General features: G+C 46.8%; 2 protein-coding genes across 2 annotated transcripts in view; both read right to left on the minus strand.

The window, feature by feature from the left end:
- On the minus strand, window positions 1-16423 carry LOC138666910 (oocyte zinc finger protein XlCOF29-like). Its single transcript, XM_069755094.1, has 2 exons — window positions 16286-16423; window positions 1-270 (listed from the first exon to the last, which is right to left on the minus strand). Exons 1-2 carry the CDS (start codon window positions 16340-16342, stop codon window positions 46-48), a joined length of 282 nt encoding a protein of 93 aa, XP_069611195.1. The 5' UTR covers window positions 16343-16423; the 3' UTR covers window positions 1-45.
- Window positions 1-17824, minus strand: part of LOC138666402 (oocyte zinc finger protein XlCOF7.1-like) — a 147616-nt gene that overhangs the window by 63315 nt on the left and 66477 nt on the right. The window lies entirely within an intron of this gene.

Here is a 17824-nt window from a genome sequence, read left to right on the forward strand (position 1 = left end):
ATAGGAACCTGACACATACAATGATACCGTCATCCCCCGATCCCTTCATAGCATTACTGTATAATGTCCCAGCATTCCCAGCAGTGTCACCTCTCCAGTCAGCAGCTCAACCATCTTGTAGAGGAGTTCTAGGATCTTCTGGTTATTGATGTCCTCATGTTTCAGGGGGTGAGGTGGAGGCCCCATGATTGAGCTCAGGGGTCTTCTCCATCCCTCAGACACAGGGTCCTGGCAGCGCTCACTAGAGGTCTTCTTCACTACTGTGTAATCCTGGTTATGGAGAGATATATTAATAAATCTCACCACAGACATTTCCAGTGTTCTCACCTCTCCATGTTCTGTCCCTCCGTTATTCCCATAAATAATAATGATGCTGTAAAAAGAAATCATGACATATCTGGAGAACTCTTGCAGGTGGTGCCATTGATGAGGAGATGCTGCCATCTGCTGGCCAGCCAAAATCAAGTGTAACCAAAGTATGCTGCAAGGTTTGCAAGGTGAGTGACCTTGTGTGCTTGACACGATCTCGGGTGACCCACAGGAAAGACTTCCCTGGTATAAAAGCCCTGTGTGCCCATCCATGAGGAGATTTGGCACCAGAGAAAGGAGCTGGACAGACATGCTGCTGAGACCAGCGTGGCAGGTCTCTGCGGGGAGTCTAGACCACCCAGATGTTGATCACTGTCTGGCAAGATCTGGATTCCCCAGAGGATATCCCCAAGAACGGCTTACACTGGCCAGAGCCAGAAGCTGCATACTGCGGTCAAGTCTCCGAGGCTCGACTACGCCTGTCAAGAGCTGATGCCCAGTCCTCTCCGTCTTGAGCCTGACAGACTTCTGCCGATGGTAAAGCCAGGAAAACCCTTGTGGAGACTGCGACAGGAGAGGCACGCCTGCAATTGAGGAGAACGGTGTGGGTGAGTAGGGCTGTCACTTCCAGCTGTCATCAATGGTAACGGGGTCAGCTGAGACTAGGATTACAGTTTGGGAGGCGACCGGTTGGTGCATTAAAGGCTCAACGGACTTTCATAGACTATTCAGGAAGAGCCTTGTGGCCTAGTGGGAAAACCCGTTGACCCCCGCTAGAACCAGAGTTTTAAGTGAGAACTCAAGTGGTGAATTCCAAGACTGGGTGCACCAACTTTGCGAAAAGGACACTAACGTTAACTAGTGAAAAACTTTCTTGTTTATTCTAAACCTGTTGTTATTCCCTATACTGTTAAATTGCATAGCTACTAACACTAATTGTTTAAAAGTTACTGTTGCATATAAATAGCATTATATCAACCCCTGGCTGTTTCCGCTTCGTGATCTCTGCATGTTGCATCCAGACACCTGGATTACTTTTGGCATATTAGGCAGGATGCACCATTCAAACACAGAGATAGTGGACCAGCCTGTGAAACAACCCCAGCAAAAGAAATATACCCTTGGGGGCTATGCTCAGCAACCTTCCCAAGTTCACAGGGAGTTATTCAAGCCAAGTTAACCCTCCTGATCCTTAGTAACATAGTAACATAGTTAGGAAAGCCGAAAAAATACATTTGTCCATCCAGTTCAGCCTATATTCCGTCAGAATAAATCCTCAGATCTACGTCCTTCTAAAGAACCTACCGTATATACTCGAGTATAAGCCGAGATTTTCAGCCCCAAAAAATTGGCTGAAAGTGCCCCTCTCGGCTTATATTCGAGTCATGGAAGGTGGGGGGGGTTTGGCGGCTGAGGGGAAGCGACGACTGTCAAATACTCACCTGCTCCCAGCGCTCCTGACGCGGTCCCTGCATGTCCCACGATCTTCGGGCGCCTGCAGCTTCTTCCCCTGTTCAGTGGTCACTGGTACCGCTCATTAAAGTTATGAATATGGACTCGACTCCCATAGGGGTGTAGCCGCATATTCATTACTGTAATGAGCGGTGCCACGTGAACGCTCACTACAGGAAGGAGCTGCCGCTCCCGGAGACCGTGGGACATGCGGGGACCGCGTCAGGAGCGCCGGGAGCAGGTGAGTATGTCATTCACCTTTCCGCGTTCCACTGTCGTCCTGTCTTCCCGTCCTCTTGCTGTGACTGTGAAGGTCAAAGTGCGTGATGACGTATTAGTGTGCGCGCCGCCCTCTGCCTGAACAGTCAGTACGGACTTAGTGCAGCAGCAGCATTACATGTGGCACAATGCATAAAGAACTGCATTGAGCATTATATGGGGTATCTATGGGGCCATAACTGCATGGGGCATCTATGGGGCCATAAAAAACTGCATGGAACATTATATGGGGCATCTATGGGGCCATAAAGAACTGCATGGAGCATTATATGAGGCATCTATGGGGCCATAAAGAACTGCATGGAGCACTATATGGGGCATCTATGGGGCCATAACTGCATGGAGCATTATATGGGGCATCTATGGGGCCATAAAGAACTGCATGGAGCATTATATGGGGCATCTATGGGGCCATAACTGCATGGAGCATTAGATGGGGCATCTATGGGGCCATAATTGCATGGAGCATTAGATGGGGCATCTATGGGGCCATAAACAACTGCATGGAGCATTATATGGGGCATCTATGGGGCCATAACTGTTATGATCCGGTGACCTAGGAGCTGCATGAGAACTTTCACTGGAGAAAGTGGCCACTGTACTGACCGCAATCCTGAACTTAACACCGCAACTAGAAGTAGCCGTGGAGTGTACCTAACACACCTAGACACCTCGTCACAGCCGGAGAACTAAATACCCCTAAAGATGGAAATAGGAATACTATCTTGCCTCAGAGAAAATCCCCAAAGGATAGACAGCCCCCCACAAATATTGGCGGTGAGTCGGAAAGGAAAAAACATACACAGGCAGAAAAACAGGATTAGCACAGGAGGCCACTCTAGCTAGAAAGGACAGGATAGGACAGAGTTCTGTGCGGTCAGTATAAAATCCTTCAAAACATCCACAGCAGAATATACAAAAACTTCCTACATCTTACTAAAAGATGTAGGAGCGTAAATCTGCAACTCCAGTGAATCCCACAATCAGAGCAGGAATAAAACTGAAACAAGCACACCGGCAGTGTGCCACAGAAACAAAAACCAAACACTTATCTTTGCTGAAATGGCCAGCGAGCAGAAGCCAGAAAGTGATCCAACACTTCACAAGGAACATTGACTACTGGCAAGGGCTAAAGGATCCTGCCCACTTAAATATCCCAGTCAGAATTGTAATCATCCGATACACCTGGCCAGGTCTGTGACTCAGAGACAACTGCATTCCCACCTACAACCACTGGAGGGAACCCAAGAGCAGAATTCACAACAGTACCCCCCGAACTCTCACCAAGACCTCCAGGACGATCAGGACGAGCCAGATGAAAGGCACGGACCAAATCAGCAGCATGGACATCAGAGGCAAAAACCCAAGAATTATCCTCCTGGCCATAACCCTTCCATTTGACCAGGTACTGGAGCTTCCGCCTCGAAAAACGGGAATCAAAAATCTTCTCAACAACATATTCCAACTCCCCATCAACCAACACAGGGGCCGGAGGATCAACAGATGGAACAACGGGCTCCACATATTTCCGCAACAAAGATCTATGGAAGACATTATGGATAGCAAAAGAGGCCAGAAGCGTCAGTCGAAAAGACACAGGATTAATAATCTCAGAAATCCTATAAGGACCAATAAACCGAGGCTTAAACTTAGGAGAAGAAACCTTCATAGGAACATGACGGGAAGACAACCAGACCAGATACCCAACCCGAAGCCGGGAACCAACACACCGACGACGATTAGCAAAACGTTGAGCCTCCTCTTGAGACAACACCAACTTGTCCACCACATGAACCCAAATCTGCTGCAACCTGTCCACCACAGAAACCACACAAGGACAGTCAGAAGGCTCAACCTGCCCCGAAGAAAAACGAGGATGAAAACCAAAATTACAAAAGAAAGGCGAAACCAAGGTAGCAGAACTAGCCCGATTATTAAGGGCAAACTCGGCCAATGGCAAGAAGGCCACCCAATCATCCTGATCAGCAGACACAAAGCATCTCAAATAAGTCTCCAAGGTCTGATTAGTTCGCTCGGTCTGGCCATTTGTCTGAGGATGAAATACAGAAGAAAAAGACAAATCAATGCCCAGCCTAGCACAAAAGGCCCGCCAAAACCTAGAAACAAACTGGGAACCTCTGTCGGACACAATATTCTCCGGAATACCATGCAAACGAACCACATGCTGAAAGAACAACGGAACCAAATCTGAAGAGGAAGGCAATTTAGGTAAGGGCACCAAATGAACCATCTTAGAGAACCTGTCACAAACAACCCAGATAACAGACATCTTCTGGGAGACCGGAAGATCAGAAATAAAATCCATCGAAATATGCGTCCAGGGCCTCTCAGGGACTGGCAATGGCAAAAGCAACCCACTAGCACGGGAACAACAAGGCTTGGCCCGCGCACAAGTCCCACAGGACTGCACAAAAGAACGCACATCACGTGACAATGAAGGCCACCAAAAGGACCTACCAACCAAATCTCTGGTACCAAAAATGCCAGGATGACCGGCCAACACGGAACAGTGAACCTCAGAAATCACTCAACTAGTCCATCTGTCAGGAATAGGGTTGAGCGAAACGGGTCGGCCACTTTCAGAAGTCGCCGACTTTTGGCAAAGTCGGGTTTCATGAAACCCGACCCCTGTGTGGGGTCGGCCATGAAGTCGGCGATCTTCTGAATGTGGTATCGGAATTCCGATCCCGATTCCCGATATGTTTGCAATATCGGAAATCGGTATCGGAATCCATATTTAATGTAAAATAAAGAATTAAAATAAAAAATATCGCAATACTTACCCTCTGACGCGCCCTGGTACTAACCGGAACCTTCCTTCCTTCGAATCAGCGCTTCCAGGACCTGGCGGTGACGTCGCGGCTTGTGATTGGTCGCGCGGCCGCCCATGTGACCGCTCGCGCGACCAATCACAAGCCGCGACGTCACCGAAGGTCCTGGAAGGGCTGATTCTTAGGAAGGAAGGCTGCCGGAAAGAAGGACGTGCCCTTTTGAAAAAGTCGGGTTTCGTGAAACCCGACCCGATCCTATAAAAGTAAAGGTCGCTCAACCCTAGTCAGGAACAAACAATTTCCCCACAGGACAGCAGTCAGGTTTGTCAGCCTGAAATTCCTGAAGAACCCGTCGTAAATCAGGGGAAATGGCAGAAAGGACCACCCCCTCTTTCAGAATACCGACCGGCTCTAAGACCTCAGGAGAATCAGGCAAAAAACTCCTAGAGAGGGCATCAGCCTTAATATTCTTAGAACCCGGAAGGTACGAGACCACGAAATCAAAACGGGAAAAAAACAAGGACCATCGAGCCTGTCTAGGATTCAGCCATTTAGCAGACTCGAGGTAAATCAAATTCTTATGATCGGTCAAGACCACAATACGGTGCTTAGCTCCCTCAAGCCAATGTCGCCACTTCTCAAACGCCCACTTGATAGCCAACAACTCCCGATTGCCGACATCATAATTGCGTTCAGCAGGCGAAAACTTACGGGAGAAGAAGGCACACGGTTTCATTAAGGAACCAACAGGATCGATCTGAGACAAAAGGGCCCCTGCCCCAATCTCAGAAGCGTCAACCTCAACCTGAAACGGAAGAGAAACATCTGGTTGGCGCACCACTGGAGCAGAAGTAAATCGACGTTTAAGCTCCTGAAAGGCAGAGACAGCCGCAGAGGACCAATTCGCCACATCAGCGCCTTTCTTCGTCAAATCGGTCAAGGGTTTAACCACGCTGGAAAAATTAGCAATGAAACGGCGATAAAAATTTGCAAAACCCCAAAATTTCTGAAGGCTCTTCACGGATGTGGGCTGAATCCAATCATGAATGGCCTGAACCTTAACCGGATCCATCTCTATAGACGAAGGAGAAAAAATGAAGCCCAAAAAAGAGACTTTCTGCACCCCAAAGAGACACTTAGACCCTTTCACAAACAGGGCATTGTCACGAAGGATCTGAAATACCATCCTGACCTGTTGCACATGAGACTCCCAATCATCGGAAAAAATCAAAATATCGTCCAAATATACAATCAAGAATTTATCAAGATAAGTCCGGAAGATATCATGCATGAAGGACTGAAAAACAGATGGAGCATTAGAGAGTCCGAATGGCATCACAAGGTATTCAAAATGGCCTTCGGGCATATTAAACGCAGTTTTCCATTCATCACCCTGCTTAATACGAACAAGATTATATGACCCCCGAAGGTCAATCTTCGTAAACCAACTAGCTCCCTTAATCCTAGCAAACAAATCGGAAAGCAAAGGTAAAGGGTATTGAAACTTGACCGTGATTTTATTCAAGAGGCGATAATCTATACAGGGTCTCAAGGAACCATCTTTTTTAGCAACAAAAAAGAACCCCGCTCCCAACGGTGAAGAAGATGGCCGAATATGCCCTTTCTCCAAAGACTCCTTAATATAGCTCCGCATGGCGGTATGTTCAGGCACAGACAGGTTGAAAAGTCGACCTTTAGGAAACTTACAGCCTGGAATCAAGTCAATAGCACAATCGCAGTACCTGTGCAGGGAAAGGAAACTGGTCTTGGGCTCATCGAATACATCCTGAAAATCAGACAAAAACTCTGGAATCTCAGAAGGTGAAGAAGAGGAGATTGACATCAAAGGAACATCATTATGAACCCCCTGACAACCCCAACTAGTCACAGACATGGACTTCCAGTCCAACACAGGATTATGTACCTGCAACCATGGAAAACCCAGCACGATAGCATCATGCAAATTATGCAACACCAGAAATCGACAATCTTCCTGATGGGCTGGCGCCATGCGCATGGTCACCTGTGTCCAAAACTGGGGCTTATTTTTAGCCAAGGGTGTAGCATCAATGCCCCTTAAAGGAATAGGGTTCTGCAAAGGCTGCAAGGGAAAACCACAACGCTTGGCAAACTCAAAATCCATTAAATTCAAGGCGGCGCCTGAATCCACAAACGCCATGACAGAAAATGATGACAATGAGCAGATCAAGGACACAGATAACAGAAATTTAGGTTGTACAGTACTGATGGTAATTGAACTGGCGATCCTCTTTGTCCGCTTAGGGCAGACAGAAATGACATGAGAAGCGTCGCCACAATAATAACACAACTTATTTTGACGTCTGAAACCTTGTCGTTCCGTTCTAGACAGAATTCTATCACATTGCAAGGCTCAGAAATTAGCTCTGAGGATAACGCCACAGCGCGCACAGTTCTGCGCTCCCGCAGGCGTCGGTCAATCTGAATGGCCAGAGACATAGAATCACTCAGACCGGAAGGCGTGGGAAACCCCACCATAACATCTTTAACGGATTCAGAAAGCCCCCTTCTGAAAATTGCCGCCAAAGCATCATTATTCCATTTAGTCAACACAGACTATTTTCTGAATTTCTGACAATACAATTCCGCCGCCTCTTGACCCTGAGACAGGGCCAACAAGGTTTTCTCAGCTTGATCCACAGAATTAGGTTCATCATATAATAGTCCTAAAGCCTGAAAAAAGGAGTCAATATTAAGCAAAGCCGGATTCCCAGATTCCAGGGAAAACGCCCAATCCTGCGGGTCGCCACGCAGCAGGGAGATTACGATTTTTACCTGCTGAATGGAATCACCAGAGGATCGAGGTCTCAGATCAAAAAACAGTTTACAGTTGTTTTTGAAACTCAAAAATTTAGACCTGTCACCAGAAAACAAATCAGGAGTAGGAATCTTCGGTTCTAAAGCAGGAGTTTGAACAATATAATCAGAAATACCTTGCACCCTAGCAGCAAGCTGGTCTACACGAGAAGCTAATTTCTGAACATTCATGCTTGCACCAGGCTCCTCAGCCACCCAGAGATTAAGAGGGAGGAGAAGACAAAACAGACTGGATAAAAAAAAAATGGCTCAAGAGCTTCCTTCCCTTCTTCTGAGATGCATTTAACTCATTGTTGGCCAGTAGTACTGTTATGATCCGGTGACCTAGGAGCTGCATGAGAACTTTCACTGGAGAAAGTGGCCACTGTACTGACCGCAATCCTGAACTTAACACCGCAACTAGAAGTAGCCGTGGAGTGTACCTAACACACCTAGACACCTCGTCACAGCCGGAGAACTAAATACCCCTAAAGATGGAAATAGGAATACTATCTTGCCTCAGAGAAAATCCCCAAAGGATAGACAGCCCTCCACAAATATTGGCGGTGAGTCGGAGAGGAAAAAACATACACAGGCAGAAAAACAGGATTAGCACAGGAGGCCACTCTAGCTAGATAGGACAGGATAGGACAGAGTTCTGTGCGGTCAGTATAAAACCCTTCAAAACATCCACAGCAGAATATACAAAAACTTCCTACATCTTACTAAAAGATGTAGGAGTGTAAATCTGCAACTCCAGTGAATCCTACAATCAGAGCAGGAATAAAACTGAAACAAGCACACCGGCAGTGTGCCACAGAAACAAAAACCAAACACTTATCTTTGCTGAAATTGGCAGTGAGCAGGAGAAGCCAGAAAGTGATCCAACACTTCACAGGGAACATTGACTACTGGTAAGGGCAAAAGGATCCTGCCCACTTAAATATCCCAGTCAGAATTGTAATCATCCGATACACCTGGCCAGGTCTGTGACTCAGAGACAACTGCATTCCCACCTACAACCACTGGAGGGAACCCAAGAGCAGAATTCACAACACATAACTGCATGGAGCATTAGATGGGGCATCTATGGGGCCATAAAGAACTGCATGGAGCATTACATGGGGCATCTATGGGGCCATAAAGAACTGCATGGAGCATTATATGGAGCATCTATGGGGCCATAAAGAACTGCATGGAGCATTATATGGAGTATCTATGGGGCCATAAAGAACTGCATGGAGCATTATATGGAGCATCCATAGGGCCATAAAGAACTGCATGGAGCATTATATGGGGCATCTAAGGGGCCATAAATAACTGCATGGAGCATTATATGGGGCCATAAAGAACTGCATGGAGCATTATATGGGGCATTTATGGGGCCATAAAGAACTGCATGGAGCATTATATGGGGCCATAAAGAACTGCATGGAGCATTATATGGGCATCTATGGGGCCATAAAGAATTGAATGTAGCATTATAAGGGGCATCTTATGGGGCCATAAAGAACTGCATGGAGCATTATATGGGGCATATTTTGTATGGAGCATCTTATGGGGCCATAAAGAACTGAATAGAGCATTATATGGGGCATATTTTGTATAGAGCATCTTATGGGGCCATAATGAACTGTATGGAGCATTATATGGAGCATCTATAGGGCCATAAAGAACTGCATGGAGCATTATATGGAGCATCTACAGGGCCATAAAGAACTGCATGGAGCATTATATGGGGCATCTATGGGGCCATAAATAACTGCATGGAGCATTATATGGGGCATCTATGGGGCCATAAATAACTGAATGGAGAATTATATGGGGCATCTATGGGGCCATAAAGAACTGCATGGAGCATTATATGGGGCATCTATGGGGCCATAAAGAACTGCATAGAGCATTACATGGGGCATCTATGGGGCCATAAAGAACTGCATGGAGCATTATATGGGACATCTATGGGGCCATAAAGAACTGAATGTAGCATTATATAGGGCATCTTATGGGGCCATAAAGAACTGCATGGAGCATTATATGGGGCATATTTTGTATGGAGCATCTTATGGGGCCATAAAGAACTGCATGGAGCATTATATGGGGCATATTTTGTATGGAGCATTGTTGTGAATTCTGTGGCAGAGCTCCCTCCTGTGGTCACAAGTGGTACTTCGGCTGATTCTCTCTGTGAGCTTCCGTTGGTGGAGGAAAGTGGTACTGCGGCTTCTGAGTTTCCTTCCTCAGGTGATATGGTGAAGTCGTTAGGTGCTGCTCTATTTAACTCCACCTAGTGCTTTGATCCTGGCCTCCAGTCAATGTTCTAGTATTGGACCTGTTTCCTCCTGGATCGTTACTGTGGCCTGCTGCTCTGCATAGCTAAGTTCTGCTTTGCTATTCTGTTTGCTGTTTTTTTCTGTCCAGCTTGTCTATTTGTTTTTTCCTGCTTGCTGGAAGCTCTGGGACGCAGAGGGTGTACCTCCGTGCCGTTAGTTCGGTACGGAGGGTCTTTTTGCCCCCTTTGCGTGGTTTTTGTAGGGTTTTGTGTTGACCGCAAAGTTACCTTTCCTATCCTCGCTCTGTTCAGAAAGTCGGGCCTCACTTTGCTAAATCTATTTCATCTCTACGTTTGTCTTTTCATCTTAACTCACAGTCATTATATGTGGGGGCTGCCTTTTGCTTTGGGGTATTTCTCTGAGGCAAGGTAGGCTTATTTTCTATCTTCAGGCTAGCTAGTTTCTCAGGCTGTGCCGAGTTGCATAGGGAGCGTTAGGCGCAATCCACAGCTGCCTCTAGTGTGGTTGGAGAGGATTAGGGATTGCGGTCAGCAGAGTTCCCACGTCTCAGAGCTCGTTCAATGTTTTTGGGTTATTGTCAGGTCACTGTATGTGCTCTGACCTCTATGTCCATTGTGGTACTGAATTACCTTATCATAACAGAGCATCTTATGGGGCCATAAAGAACTGCATGAAGCATTATATGGGGCATATTTTGTATGGAGCATCTTATGGGGCCATAATGAACTGTATGGAGCATTATATGGGGCTCTTGATTCAATATGAATATTCAAAAACTCTTAACCTACTGATGTCTCAATTAATTTTACTTTTATTGGTATCTATTTTTATTTTTAACATTTACCCGTAGCTGCTGCATTTTCCACCCTAGGCTTATACTCGAGTCATTAAGTTTTCCCAGTTTTTTGTTGCAAAATTAGGGGGTCGGCTTATACTCGAGTATATACGGTAATAACTAAGATACAATATTGTTACGCTCCAGGAAGACATCCAGGCCTCTCTTGAACCCCTCAACTGAGTTCGACATCACCACCTCCCCAGGCAAGGAATTCCAGATTCTCACTGCCCTATCATTAAAGGGACTCTGTCAGCTCAAATTGGCGGGATATTAAAATGATTTCTTACCGGTCAAATGGACGGCGTATCCTCTTTATTTCTCCACCCTGTCCGTCCCTGTTTTCCGCATTATTTTTGGGAATAAGAGTATGCGTGCACCATAGTTGGCGCGTGCGCCATGCAGTCATCGGTGGTACATGCGCAGTATGCTTTGCCCTACTGCCGGCAAAGCCAAAAAGCATTACTGCGCATGCGCCTGCGCACTATGTCCCGGAAGTATTTCGCATTTTCGTATTTCTATAGCTTACATCTTCATAAAAACTGAATAGATTCGTTTGACAGGAGCGATTCCTCATAAACCCATGCTGATATGGGAGTTTAACAGTTATTCTCGTTGAGATAATCCAGAATAACATCCCTCAGAAACCCTTCAAATATTTTACCAACAATAGAGGTTAGACCTACTGGCATATAATTTCCAGGTTCACTTTTAGAGCCCTTTTTGAATATTGGTTCCACATTTGCTATGCGCCAGTGCTGTGGAACAGACCCCACCACTATAGAGTCCCTAAATATAATAAATAATAGCTGTTCATCAGACTTCATGTGAGAGGAGGTCAGAGCGGGAAAGTTGCTCTTTCTGGACCACATCATGCCGCGTATGTAGCCCGTCAGCGGAACGCGAGAGTGCTGAATCTGCTGTGAAAGGGGCAAAATTTCAAGAAACTGTCCGAATCGATAAACGAGGCACCCATTAAACTAATGCACCCCATGGGCGTGGAATATACCATGGGGTTTCGAGCCTCAGCGGGTGGAAAAGAGAATTCTAAGGATACTGTCTCCGAGAGACCCATTAACTGGGCTGAATTCAATAGGCAACGCATTCACTACTTGATGGACAAGGGGTCTCAGGTGACCACAATGCCTGAGGCATATCTCCAGAGTCAATTTCCAGAAGCTGCTTGTTCCAGAAAAGAACACAGCATTCGACTGGTGGCGGCTAATCAACTGCCTATCCCAGTAGCAGGAGTAGTGTGGCTATCTGTGTGCGTTAAGGATCTGAGCCGAAAAGGAATAGTGTTTAACAAAGAGGTTCGGAGGCGGAGGACCCATTGTAACCCTGGGCATGAATGTGAAAAAAGAAGTGGGACAATTCGTAGCTGAGGGCCCCAATAAAAATAATTGAACCCGTGCTACCAGTGACCCGGCAAGTAAGGTGTTCCAGCAACTAGTGTGAGTAAGCGAAATTTAGAAGTTACCCACTGCCTCCCAATATCTCTGCAAAGTATTGATACCGCCCGAAGCCACAGTGACACTGCCAGTGGGACAGACTGTACTCACTATGCCGGTACTGGCCCATGTATCCTCAGAATTGTAAATGTCTATATTGAGCCTATAGAGGGAGAAGAAACGATCTCCAAAGTATTGGTTACCCGCAATCTGGCCACAGTGCGACAGAGACGAGTAACGGTGCGCTGTAAAAACATAAGTGGAGCAATTCTACAGTGGATGGAAAAGCTGATGCTATAGGACTGAGACCTGTGGGAAGAGCCCATGAACCTTAGCGGTGTTGCTTGATAGTCAGGAAAACCGAAGCGAACCCGTGGATCGACTTCACCTCTTGGAACAGATGGAGGCCAACCTCACAGAGCTTTCCTCCACGTAAGTTCGGCAGGTTGAACAGTTATTACAATGATATTGAGAGGTGATTGCATAGCATGAAGATTACTTTGGGTGCACCCATGCTATTCCTCATGAGATCCCTACAGGAATCACTGCTCCCAATTCGAGAGAGGTATCGGCTGTTCCCACCTCAGATCTACCAGGAGGTGAAAGAACTGTTGGCCCACATGCTGCGCAATGGCGTAATCCGCAAGAGCCAGAGTCCTTGGACGGCCCCATCATGTTAGTTCAGTTTAAAGATGGTACCCTGCGTGAGTTTCTGTGTGGACTACAGGAGGCTGAATGCATGTACTGTACGGGATTCCTATCCCTTGCCCAAAATTGAGAAGTCCCTACCTGCGTTAGGAAAAGCCAAACATTTTTCCTCACTTGATTTAGCCAGTGGCTACTGGTAAGTCCCAGTGACTGTGAAGGGCTATCAGAAAACAGCCTTTGTCCTCCCTATGGGCCTGTTCGAGTTCAACCGGATGCTTTTCGGACTGACGAACGCACCAGAAACCTTTCAGCGGTTGATGGAAAGATGCTTGGCAGACCTGCAGTACTGAAGTGGCCCATGCCTATAGACCTGGTAGAACTGTGAGCGTTCCTATTGTTAGCCGGATACTACCGCAGGTTCATAAGGGACTTCACCAAGATTGCGGTACCACTTAACAAATTGTTGCGGGGCATTGCTGGGGGAGTCAAACATCAACCCATTCAATGGGAACAATGAAAAGAGGAAGCATTTCAGGCATCGAAGATGGTATTGACAGATACCTCAATCTTGGACTATTCTGACTTCTTGCAGCCCTTCATGTTGTACACTGATAGAAGCCTAGGACTGGGAGCGGTATTGGCTCAGGTACAATAAAGAAGAGAGTGGGTGATCACATATGCCAGTTTGTCACAGAGACTCAGAGACGTATCCAGACAATTACAGTGTGTTCAAATTGAAATTTGCGAGCGTAGGTATGGGCCATGACTGAGAAATTTGTTGAGTATTTGTCAGGGTCATAAATACACATGTGGATGGACAACAACACCCTGGCTCGCCTAGAAAATGCAAAGCTGGGATCGCTAGAACAGCGGTGTGTCACAAGGAAGTGTAAAATACCAGTATAGGATCTCCTATAAGTCCAAGAATACGCATGCAGACGCCTTGTCCCGAGTCACACCAAGCAGGAGCGAACACAGACATAGATGAAGAGCTTGAGGGAGATGGATCCTGGATTTTAGGCAGTTTGCCGCGGCTCTAGTAACCGCTCAGAAGTCTAGAGAAGAGTCCAGACCCATCCAAATTCTTGGCCAAGTGGATACACCTGCAGCAGTCCAATCCGGAGCTGGCAAGGCTGAGGAAGTGAGGAGCTCTGGTGCAAAGGCCTGATCAAAAAGCTAGGGCTGCTTCACCCCCAAGTACCCTGCAGATCTTGGGCCAGTGGGAAAGGCTCTTCCTGAAAGATGGGCTGCTGTGCCGAAGAATTCAACTTCCTTGAGAATTCGATATTACCTGGCAAGTATTGGCTCTAGAAGCGCTGATAATACAGCTGGCTAAAGAAGCTCATGAGAGCTCATGAGAGGTGTGCTAATTTCGGTGTAGAGAACACCTTTTAGTGGCTGCAACGACTGGTGTACTGGCCTCAACAAGGTCGAGGAGTATGATGAATGTCACCGGTGTGACCTGAACAAAGCCCCTGGAAAAGACAGCTCCTATTCAGGCTATCTGAGCCTCTGCACCTTTAGAGGTCCTGATGATCAACTATCTGATGATTGGAACTTAATACAATGGCTACAGGTATTGCTTGGTGATGACTGATCACTTCACCAAGTTCGTGGTGGTGACTCCCACTCTGGATCAGACAGCCAAAGCTGCAGCCATAGCCATCTGTCAGCACTTCATTCACATATATAGATGCCCAAAGCGAATTCACTCCGACGAGGGTGCCTTCTTCCAAGGGCTAGTGAGGGGCTCCCAACAGAAGTGGCTGAGGTCACGCAAAGAAGAGTCTTAGAGGAAGAGTGGCTTGCATGGCCAATGACTTCACCGGAGATTCCATTGTTGCTCTCGAATGGGAGAGTAGGTTAACTTGGAGTCAATTTACCACCTCCAGTGGTTGAGTCTCCAAGTACCCCAGATGCACCTCTACAGGAAGAGCTCAGCAGGACTGAGCTGGCTAACGCTGGAATTTCCCCTAAATGTCTGGTCCCACATACAGCAGAAGACCAAGGAATGCTTTCAACTGTTGACCGAACTCGGCCTACCTGTGGGGAAACTTCGAATTAGAAAGAATTACACTTGCCCGAGGACTGGCGAGCAAAAAGGGGGGAGGAATGTAACAGGAAGATATGTCATATCTGGAAGACTCTTGCAGGAGGTGACATTGATGAGGAAAGACACCCATCTGCTGGCCAGCTGAAATCAAGTGGAACCAAAGTAATAATAATAATAATTTTTTACTATAGCACCAACATATTCCTCCGCACTTTACATTTTAGAGGAGACTTGTACACACAATAGACATTAAGCATAACAATAAAAACATAGATCAACAAATAACAAAAGGAGTGAGGGCCATGCTCACAAGCTTACAATCTATGAGAAAACAGGGGAGACACGAAAGGTTGATGGCAACAGTTGTTCGGATCAGCCATAATGTAGGAAATCGGGTGTTCATGTGATGCTGCATGAACCGGTTATCAGCCAGAAAATGTAAAAGTATGCTGGAAAGTTTGCAAGGGGAGTGACTTCGGTTGCTGGACTGGATCAGGTGACCCACAGGAAAGACTTCCCTGCTATAAAAGCTCTGCACACCCATTCATGAAGAGATTTGTCGCCAGGGAAGGGAGCAGGGCAGATATGCTCCAGGGACACCACTGAGATCAGTCTTGCAGGCTTCAGTGGGGAGTCTACGCCACCCAGGTGTTGTTCACCGACTGGCAAGGTCTGGATTCCCCAGAAGATATCCCCAAGAACGGCTTACACTGGTCAGAGCCAGAAGCTGAGCCCCAGAACTGGTCAAGTCTCCGAGGCCCAACTACGCCTGTCAAGAACTGACGCCTAGTCCTCTCTGCCTTGAGCCTGAGAGACTTGTGCCAACTTCTGCGACAGGAGAGGCATGCCTGCAATTGTGGAGGAACGGTGCAAGAAAGCAGGGCCATCATTTCCAGCTATAACCAACGGTGCCGGGATCAGCTGGGACTTGGAGTACAGGTTGGGAACGGGACGGTTGGTGCATGGGAGGCTCAATGTGCTTTAATAGACTACATCAGGAAGAGACTTGTGGCCTAGCGGGAAACGGGAAAACCTGGTGACCTCTGGTAGGGCCAGAGCTTTAAGTGAGAACTTACGTAGTGACTCCCAAGACTGGGCGCACCACCTTTGTGAAAAGGGCACTAACGTTAAATAGTGAAAGACTTTCTCGTTTATTCTAAACCTTTTGTATTCCCTCTACTGTAAAATTGCATAGCTACTAACACTAATGTTTAAAAGTTATTGCTGTATATAAATAGCATTATATCAACCCCTGGATGTTTCCGCCTCGTGGTCTCTGCTCATTGCATCCAGACACCTGCATTACAATGTAATTTAACATTATCAGAATCTCTCACCTCTCCAGTAAGCCGGAAGAGGATCTCTAGGGTGAGGTGTAATATCCTCTCCACCATCTTGCCTCAGTCCATATCCATCCTTGAAGGATCAAGGCAGATTTTGTAGTAGATGTCAAGGTAAAAGATAAAATTTATCAGGAACCTGAATGGAAAGAAGTTGAGATTATGTACAATCATACAAAATACTATAAAAAAAAACAACAAATTACTGGGTTGGTGCAACTAGTTGAGAACAATAACATAAAATGTGGAGTTCAGACTGCAACACCATTACAGGCGCCTCTTCATGGTCTTCCCTCTCCCTCCATGCAGGGATGCCAGCTTATTCACCACCCCAGCCACGCAACGTGGACCTCAGCGTGTTCCTCATTTTATGGCCTGTGTGTGCGCAGCTTACCTCCCAGTGCGTGCTCCTGTGTTCTTATGGGGGCAGCTTTCCCACATAGTAAAATGCCTCCAAGAAATAGCTGAGAGGTATTTAATTTAAGAGTGCACCTGCAAGATGGATCCCAGCAAATAGCTGGGAGGCATCTTGTTTAAAAGGCCCCATACTCAGTATCGTGGTATCAAGCAATACAGCGAATCATTAGTGAGTGAGGTGGTCTCCTAGTGAAGTTGTGAGGTCCCCTGATGTGGCCAGTGTGCTAACCCTGTAGTTCCTGGTCATTGTACGGACAGTCTTGAATCTGAAGTTCTTGTGCGGCCAGTGCCTGAACCTTGTCCCCCCGGTCTGTGTGCGGCCTGTTCCTGAATCAGTATCCGAGACCTTTGTATCTGAATGCGTGAATATCCGAGTACCCGTATATCCGGACTGCTACAAACAGTCTCTGAATTAGTCTGTATCAGTAACTGTTCTATAGATGATCCGGAATTTAGTAGTCTGAATGGAGCCCTAGTCCTATCCGTATCTGCGTACCTGACCCCTGGGGTCAGCAGCTGCAATACCGTGGACTGCCTAGGAGTGGTACCTGGTGGCTACCTGCAACCAAGCCTGACTCCACCATCAGGAGCTCCAGTGAACACCTGGTAGCCCACTACACCCCTCCTAGGTAAGCCCGGCACAGTGGGCCCACGAACCATATGCGCCACCTTCCTGCGTAACACAGACATCAAGTATCGCTATTCAGTTGGGATCACATAAAAAAAGTTATAAATGATTATAGAGTAAGGAGATATTGAATAACACAATTCATTACACTGCCTATTGGTTTCTGCTGGAAATCCAAAGACAAAGAGGGACAAACTATGTATAGCCGCCACAGCAAAATTCTTGACATGCCCTTAACTGCACCCATAGCCAGACCCATTTACCATTTTTTCCTACCCTGGCCGGAGGAGATGTCAGAAGGAGGCATGATGGCAGTCAGGGACATTCAGCAGACTGCCAGGATGACAGGACATAGACCCAAATCTGGGACTGTTCTGCTGTATTCGGGATGGTTGGGACCTATGCATTTCTTTTTTTATTCATTCCTTGATGGTTGTAGCAGCCAGAACTTTTTCATTTTTACATAAGGTTCAATATATGAGGTCTTGCTT

Source organism: Ranitomeya imitator, chromosome 2 (genome assembly GCF_032444005.1).
Source record: "Ranitomeya imitator isolate aRanImi1 chromosome 2, aRanImi1.pri, whole genome shotgun sequence".
In the NCBI taxonomy this organism is placed as follows: Eukaryota; Metazoa; Chordata; class Amphibia; order Anura; family Dendrobatidae; genus Ranitomeya; species Ranitomeya imitator.

Excerpts from the sequence above, each read along its gene's own strand:
- LOC138666910 (XM_069755094.1), bottom strand. The coding sequence starts at position 16,342 with ATGGTGGAGAGGATATTACACCTCACCCTAGAGATCCTCTTCCGGCTT. Across the intron at positions 271-16,285 it reads TCTTCCGGCTTACTGGAGAG|GATTACACAGTAGTGAAGAA; the intron begins GTGAGAGATTCT and ends CTCCATAACCAG.